The 8,904-nt window shown below is 41.9% G+C and overlaps 1 protein-coding gene across 1 annotated transcript in view; it reads right to left on the bottom strand.

Annotated features, from left to right (window-relative positions):
• ARMC9 (armadillo repeat containing 9) overlaps positions 1 to 8,904 on the bottom strand; it is a 197,676-nt gene that overhangs the window by 160,752 nt on the left and 28,020 nt on the right. The window contains exons 6-7 of the mRNA XM_011951991.1: positions 7,465 to 7,557; positions 3,213 to 3,237 (exon numbers count right to left, since the gene is read on the bottom strand). Coding sequence (XP_011807381.1) covers positions 3,213 to 3,237; positions 7,465 to 7,557 — 118 coding nt within the window. The remainder of the gene's footprint in view (positions 1 to 3,212; positions 3,238 to 7,464; positions 7,558 to 8,904) is intronic.

Genomic DNA, 8,904 nt, shown 5'->3' with positions numbered 1-8,904 from the left:
TCTCCTGACCTTGTGATCCGCCCGTCTCGGCCTCCCAAAGTGCTGGGATTACAGGCTTGAGCCACCGCGCCCGGCCCTTTTTTAACCTTTCTACTTCACTTAGGGCACTGCATTTTTTTTTTTTAAGGGTAAATGAGATTTTAATTGGCTGCTCAAGACAAAATGATCAACTTTTAAATATGGAATTGTTTTTCTCACCCACTATGAAAAGCTAAAATTAACCCCTGTCTTTATAATGATATACTCTTTCCTGTTTTTATTCAGATAAAAATTATCTCTTTGCTACTTTGTTAATCCACAGATACTGGATGAAGAAAGTTACAATATAACTTATGAATATGAGTCATTATTTTTTAAAATACTGTTTAGGGCTCCAAACTCCAGAAAAATGATCAACTGCTCATTTTCTGAAAGGGTTGAATCAATTCATGCTAGAAATGCCAAAAGATACTATTTCTGTATCCTTTTTAAGTGACTAGGTAAAAATAATAATCCGATGTTACTATATAGTCAACCTGTTTTTATTCCATACATTTCAAACGTAATTCCTTTTGAGAGAAGTTTCGGCTGCAAGTACCTTTCTTTCCTTCTTTAAAAGCTTACGGCAATCTCACTTTAGGCATGAAAACTTCCTATCAAGATACACAGAACAATGATATCACGTAACCAGTTCATTTAAAACAACGCCTGAGTCTAGAATGAAATTAAACTGGGGGCACGTCTGTGCCTTTGGTTACTGCAGCCTCAGCTGCAGGATGAGGAGACAAGGGGGTGACAAATGACTCTCATGCCTGGGCCCAAAATGCGAATCTCCAATCTCCATAGCAACACCGCATTACAGAGTTCACTCCGCCACAGACACACTTTGCTTGTGAGACTCAAATCCACAGCCATTCTGCTTGGCTTCCGGAAAACTCAGTTAAAATCAACCCTAAAGAAGGCTTAAAAACTCGTCTCCTTACTGAAATTCCAACATTAAAAACCTGTAGAGAAACACAGCTCTTTTATTTGCATTCCCCTTCCCATGTTTACTTGATCTGCAAAACTGGGCCACTTATCAGATTGACATAATGCTCCCAGAAAAAAGCTATGCTCAAAAATGCAGTGTATGCTAGTGGCACATGAGCTGCAGAAACTCAGGAACCAGGGAGAAGTCTCTCACCACCTTCCCGCCCCCACTGCCTGGGAGTCCAAAGGCTAGTTCAGAACAGGGACTTGGCAGATTCAACTAACAACTAAGGCAGTTCTCTAGGGTCCAGGGATGCAGGGTGTGGTGGTGGTTTTAAAATGCCTGCAGTCTTTGACACAACCTCCTTCCCATCAAGAAGAGGAATGTAATCTTTCTCTGAAGGTGAGGGGGCCTAAGTAGTTCACCTGCACGAAACAGAATGCAGTAGAAATGACTGACTTCCTTCAGAGGCTGGGTTAGAAAAAGTGATACAGCTTCCTCCTGGCTCTCTCTGGGGACATTCATCCTTGGAACCAAGGCAACATGCCTGGAGGAAGCCCAGGCCACAAGGAAAGGCCACAGAGGTGTTCTCGTCAAGGGCCTCTGCTGAGACCCCAGGTGACAGCCAGCACCGACCACCACTCTGCGTATGAGTGCCTGGAGCTGGCCCCACCCCGCTCCACCTGACTGCACAGGAGAGACATGCTGAGGGAGAACAGCTTCACTGAGCCCACAGCTCCCAGACCATGCAGGCTCATCACCACCATCTTAAGTGAATGTCGTTGTTTTGTGCCACCAAGTCGGGACGGTCTGTCAGGCAGTAATGGAACAGTGGGCTGAAGTGCATTTCCAGGAGCTGCAGGGCGAGATCCAAATTCCCAGCCCAGTTGAAGATACTAGCTGTGTTGGATGTGAGTAAACTGGCCCGCGATGCACCCTGGCCAAGGCCTGGGCCCAGGTTAGAACTGAGAGAGTGGGCCTGCAGGGCTGAGGATGCAGACTATATCCCCTTCCTATCTTCCTCCACATACTGTGCTGGGGGCAGGGCAACCTTGGGGAGCTCCAAGACTCACGGTGCTCCTGCGACCCTTGGAGCAGTCTAGGTCGATCCCGTGGGGCCACATCTGTAGCCCTGCCCCTCCATGAAGGGTCAGCAGGGCCTGTTCCCTCTGAGGGACAGAAGGGTCAGCATGGCTGGCAGAACCAGTAGCACACTTAGAATGGCTGAGCTGGGGATGCCTGAGGCTACCAAGAGCGAAACCAAGCATCCAAAGCCTTCTCAAAGGCTGACGCTGCCAAAGCCATCTTGAGTGACAAACCCAAACCCAAGCTCTCCCTGGGGTTGACAAATCCCATTGCTCAACTGCCAACTCCCTCGTGAGCAAAGAGCTAAATAATTTACTAATTAATGCTTCCTTTCTTTAAAAGAGTTTCATTCCCTAAAAAGAAACAGGAAAAAGCAATGGCAGGCAGTTCTGAAATCCTCTCTGACATGACTCTGCTTTGAAAGGGCAAATGTGCTGGTGCATGGAACCAGATCTCCTGTAGTCACACTCCACCTGCTGGGAACTGAGGGTTATGCCATCAATATTCACCAGAAGGATGACACGCCATCATAGGCCCTTCCCAGCATCATCATTTAAGCAGCTTTCAAACTGTAGTATCAAAGGCAAAACTGAGGCACAGTGCCCCAGCTGTGGCCACCAACTTCATATTAACTATACTTTTTCTCACCTTACTCAAAAGTGAATACTTCTGGTAAAAATGATTGACCATGGAAAAATAACACTTTATGCTACAAACTGAAGGCTAGAATTCCTACTTTGGAATGGAAAATGCTTGATAAGAATGGGTACTCCATATGTCTTCAAAGACCCCAGTTGACTAGTTCAAGGTAAAAGTTAAACATATTAAAATAATTTTTAAAAATTAAATTAAAAGGATTCTCTCCTTATCCAAGCTGCCCTATGCCTTCTAGGGAAAATGTGTTGCTGTTGCAGTTACTTCCCTTTGGGACATTATTGGATTCTCTTCATTTCCCCAAGGCTTAGCTATCCGATATGCAAGGCGAAGCTAACAATACTGGCCCTCCTGAAAATGGGCCTCAAGGAACTGCAGATCAATATGACTGCAAAGCCTTTCATAAATATTTAGACTCTTAAAGCCAAAATCATGAATTCTCTCCATCTTTGCGCCGATCTTACTACTTAAAACCTGAACTGGCAAAGTTGTTTTTAGACAAATTTAAATCTAGATGATTTACCTTTGTTACTTTGTCCATTCTCCTTCTGGGATGAAAAGGAAGTTCAGGAAAACAGGCATTCAGGGAACAGTACTTGGGGTATCGGACATCCTGCGGCCAATGTGAGAAAGCACCGCAGCATGGTGAAACAGAGTTCTCGGGGCGGGAGGGCCAGCTCCACCTGTTGCTATAAATAGCTAAGCAACTTCTCCATACTCACCGGACTCACTCCCAAACAAGTCCTCTTCTCCCCATCTCAATTATCACTGTCTGAATTCAAGTCTTGCACTATTTCAACAGCCTCCTATCCCCTTCCTATCCCCTTCCAAAGGCCTTCCCCACTGCTACCAAGCCATTCTACTAAAAATGGAAATCTGATTTTATACATACTTCAACTCTAACTTCAATTGAAAGCTTGATCCTAAGGAAATTGATATTGAGGTGAAAACAGCATAGCACAGTGTTGCTAAGACCATGGACACTGGAGCCAGACTGCCTGGGTTCAAATCTCAACTCCCACATGTCTGGCTGCATGACTGAAGGCAGTTACTTAACATGTTTCTTTTCCCTTAATTTGTCTTAAACTTTTCCTCAAGTTTTTGGTAACAGTTTTATTCACATACTGTACAATTCACCTATTTAAAGTGTACCTTTCACGCCAGGCACGGTGGCTCACGTCTGTAATCCCAGCACTTTGGGAGGCTGAGGTGGGTGGATTACCAGGTCAGGAGACTGAGACCATCCTGGCTAACATGGTGAAACCCCATCTCTACTAAAAATACAAAAAATTAGCCAGGCACGGTGGCTGACGCCTGTAATCCCAACACTTTGGGAGGCTGAGGCTGATGGATCACAAGGTCAGGAGACTGAGACCATCCTGGCTAACACGGTGAAACCCCATCTGTACTAAACATACAAAAAAATAAAAAAAAAAAAAGTAACCAGGCATGGTGGCGGGTGCCTGTCGTCCCAGCTACTCAGGAGGCTGAGGCAGGAGAATGGCGTGAACCCGGGAGGCAAAGCTTGCAATGAGCGGATATCGTGCCACTGCACTACAGCCTGGGCTACAGAGTGAGACTCCGTCTCAAAAAAAGAAAAAATGCAAAATTTAGCCAGGTGTGGTAGCAGGTGCTTGTAATCCCAGTTACTCGGGAGGCTGAGGCAGGACAATCACTTGAACCCAGGAGGTCGAGTTTGCAGTGAGCCGAGATCGTGCCATTTCACTCCAGCCTGGGCGACAAGAGCAAAACTCTGACTCAATAAATAAATAAATAAATAAAGTGTACATTTTAGTGGTTTTCAGTGTTTTCAGAGTTGCGCAACCATCACTACAATCAATTTTAGAACATTTTCATCATCCTCCGAAAGAAACCCTGTACTCACTGGCAGTTACTCCCATTTTCCCTGCTCTCCCCAGCCCCTGGCAACCACTGATCTACTTTCTGTCTCTCCAGATTTGCCTCTTTTGGACATGTTATGAATAGAGTCATATAATACCTGGTCCCTGCCACTGGCTTCTTTCAGTGAGCATAACGCTTTCAAGGATCATTCATGTTACAGCATGAATCAGTGCTTCATTCCTTTTTACAGCTGGATAATATCAAATGATATTCCATCATTTGGATAACACCACAGTTTGTTTATCCATTCATAAGATGATAGACATTCGGGTTGTTTGCATTTTTTTGGTTACTATGAATAATGTTACTATGAACATTTGTGTACACATTGTTGTGTGGACATATGTATGTTTTCATTTCTCTTGGGTATATAGCTAGGACTCCAATTCCTGGGTCATGTGGTAACCCTGTTTAAACCTCTGAGGGAACTCAACCTGCTTTTGAAGGCTATTTAATGATATGGGACGATGTTCTCTTCCCTTGATAAAAATACATAGAAATATATGCACACATACATTTACCTACATTTATTACAATTTGGGGGTATGTCTGTATCAAATACATTTCTGTTCTTTCCCAAATTTTCTATAAGTAATACAATTGATTTTATAATCAGGAAGTAAAAAGTGATTTTTTGCAATACAACTGTTATTCTCCTGCTTAAAATGCTTCGAAGGCTCCTTATTCCTTATAGGACTTTGCATAAACCTTTATGACCTAGGCCCTGCCTAGTCTCTGAGTTTGTCTACGTCAATACTCTGCTCCAGCAATATTAAATTATTTTAGTTTCCCAGGCACTGTCTCAGTGCCTTTGCACAGGCTGTTCCCTCTACCTGTAATTCCCATCCCTCCTGTGTTTGCCTCACAGACTCCCATTTTATTGTCCAAAGCTCCAATTTGGCTAAGAGAATTACACCTTGGCCTTTTCTTTATAACCCTAAATCCTAGAACAATATTTGACTCATAGTAGAAGCTTAATGTATTGAACTGAACTGCAAATATTTTCATGTAACAAGGAAAATATTAGAATGTTATTTATAGTGACCTGCTATATTTCAGCATATGCTTCAAAGCATGTAGAACAGGATGAAAGGTGACAAGTACTTAAAAATTCTAATGCCAATAGCTAACAGTTATCAAGCACTTACTATACACTGGACTGTTTTATACAAGTTATATGTATTAACTCAATCTTCATAATCTTCCTATAAAATAGGTACTATGATTTTTTTTTTATTCTTATTTTTTTGAGACAGGGTGTCACTACGTTGCCCAGGCTGAAGTTCAATGGCACGATCATAGCTCAATGCAGCCTCAACTTCCCGGGCTCAGGTGATTCGCCCACTTCAGTCTCCTCCAAATAGCTGGGACCACAGTCATGTGGACGCTACCAGGCTCAGCTAACTTTTTGTGCTTTTTGCAGAGATGGGATTTCGCCACGCTGCCCATGATGGGCTCAAACTCCTGGGCTCAAGTGATCCTCCCGCCTTAGCCTCCCAAAGTGCTGGGATTGCAGGCGTAAGTCACAGGGCCCAGTAAGGTACTGTTTTGAATATACTAATATATTATTAATATAACTAATATAATTTACCATATAAATCATTTTGATTGGATTCTTAACATATTAGCACCCATAATTATTAAGCTGAGCTACTCTGGGCACACTGCCTATGGGGTACCCCTGTTCCAAGAGGAGCAGTATCAAAAAAAAAAAAATTAAGCCGAGAAGTACTTTTTAAAAGCATGTTCAAATTATTATAAGTCAAGTTGAAAAAGTTCTAGTTTCATTGAAAACCACTGTATATGAAACTCTAGGAAGAAAAAGGATTGGATACGCCAACATCATGGTATGTAGGTAAAGAGAAGAATTTAAACAAAAGCCTTAAGGATACACAGGCAGAGAGGAGAGCTGTAGATCAGTCTGTTTGGCTCAGGCCAGGCTAAGGAATTTGAAGACAGGCAACAGGGAAGGCTTAAGAAGCTCAAGAAGAAAAGCGGCATGGAATCCTAGTGACAAAAAAACCTCAATTAGGTCAAGAAAGCCAAATGCTTTGGAGTTAGAAAGGAAGCAGAAGGTATTATGTGGCAAAGTAGCTTATATTTTTCATGAAATAAAACAAAACAATCACCAATTTTATAATTCAAAACATTATGTTCTTGTTATGAATTAACTTTGGATACATTTTTATTCCGAATAAAAGGAATAAAATAATAACCTTCTAATAACCTTCGGGACTAATAACTAATAACCTTCGGGAAATGAGTCTTCCATGGGTTGGGTGACCTGACGTTCTGCTCTTCCTGAAACAGGCTCTATTTACACCTGTCACCCTGGTACTTTGTCCAGTTAGTGCCCCGTTTTACTCTCAAAAGTGTCCCAGTTTGAACTGGACTGTGGTGATACTGCACAGCTCTGTACATTTGCCAAAAAGCATTAAATTGTACACTTACCATGGGTAGATTTTACACCTCAATAAAGTTATTTAAAAAGAAATCCCAATTTGAATGACAAGTTAGATGGTCACCCGATCCATATGCCATGGCCTGAAGGCCTTAAAAGTGGTTAAGTGATATTTTGCAAATGGACAATTATCCCAAGGAGTTCTTTTACAAGAAGACAAACTTTCTTTTCTACCAAGACAGCTTCTAGCCACATGACATCAAAACAAGACCTAGCCAAAAAGAAAGACTCAGAGACCTAATGATATGGAAGTTGATCTCTACAGGCCTTGCCACTGATTCTTTGATTTTGTAAATATGAAAGCAACACTATTAATTATCCCTATTTAATGAGGCAACCTAAGCCAGTATGCCACTCTAAATAAAATCTGCTCTAAAACCATAGGTGGTCTCTATTTGCTTCAAAAGGATACATATATTGTTAAAAGCTTTGGCGTGTTGCTGGCTTTAAATACTAAAGCTAGAAACTTTTCCAACTTCAACTTTAAGTCTGGAGTCCAGGAATCCTAAAGAAAAAAACAAGGGAACAAAAACACAAACATTAGATTACTAAGTACCAACAGTATCATCAAGTTGAGGTCATTGGGCCAAAAAACCCTGCACAGTGACTGAAACCAAAAGCAAAATGTCTTGCCAGTGATGTGAGGCTGTGAAAAACAGGTTTAGGACATTTGACCAACTCATTTACAGAAGATTCAAGTGTCCACAGTAGGAAGAAAAAATAGACTTCTTTCATAAACAGTGAAAAAATAACCCTGAACATGATTTGAATATTTCACGTGATTTAAACACAATCGTGACAGGGAACCTTATTAGGCTGCATACCAAAAATAGTTCAGTACAGTCTAGGCACGCATAGCACTGGGAGGCATAACATAAACAATTATCACTAAGTTACTGAGAGTTTCCCCAAGAAAGGGACTCATTTCCACAAACCTCATCTAGATAAGAAAAAAGGACAGAAGCTATTTTCTGCCACAAATACCCCATCATGTCAAGAATTATGATATAGTCTTAACATGATTTATCCTTTAAAAATAAATTATTTATCTCAAATAATGCTTATTAAGAAGAAAAAATTAAAGACTTAAATAAGAAAAAAACATAACAAGTAACTATCTTTGTCTCAGGACAATTTTCCTTATACCCTTTATACAGAAATATCTTCTACCCAAACCAAGAAGTTCCACAAAAAAAGCAGCTAAGCCACTAAAAATGCATACCCACCATCCTCTTGGATGCTGCCCCATGGCCCTTGGACCTTTCCAACCTTCTCCACTGTCTGCCTCTCCAGCTCTGTATCCTCCTCCATGCTTCCCACCCCCACCCAATCATTCTAGCCAGTATGTCATCTGATTTCTGGAAAAAATACTGCCAGATGAGCAGAAAGTTCTTTTTTTTTTTTTTTTTTTTGAGATGGAGTCTGGCTTTGTCACCATGCCAGACTTTGGTGCAATCATAGCTCGCTGCAACTCCTGGGCTCAAACCATTCTCCCATCTCAGCCTCCTGAGTAGCTGGGACTTCAGATGGGCATCGCCGCACTTGGTTAATGTTTTTTTAGTTTTTGTAGCAATAGGATCTCACCATGTTGGCCAGGCTGGTCACAAACTCCTGGCCTCAAGCTATCCTCCCACCTCAGCCTCCCACAGTGCTGGGATTTTGGGCATAAGCCCCCACGCCTAGTGGCAAGACCTCAACTTTTAATGGAGATGTCTTATTATAACCTTCATGTTATTTTAATAAAACCATCTTAGTCATGCCAGTGAATTTTACTGAGACTCTTCGTATCCCAAACTACTGACATAACAGCGATGTAAATCTCTTCCCCCGTCACTGAGGCTTTCTTTTTTAA

Source organism: Colobus angolensis, unplaced genomic scaffold (assembly GCF_000951035.1).
Source record: "Colobus angolensis palliatus isolate OR3802 unplaced genomic scaffold, Cang.pa_1.0 Scaffold33, whole genome shotgun sequence".
Lineage (NCBI taxonomy): Eukaryota > Metazoa > Chordata > Mammalia > Primates > Cercopithecidae > Colobus > Colobus angolensis.
Note: the sequence above shows the minus strand (reverse complement) of the source record. Positions and strands in the feature narration are given on the sequence as shown.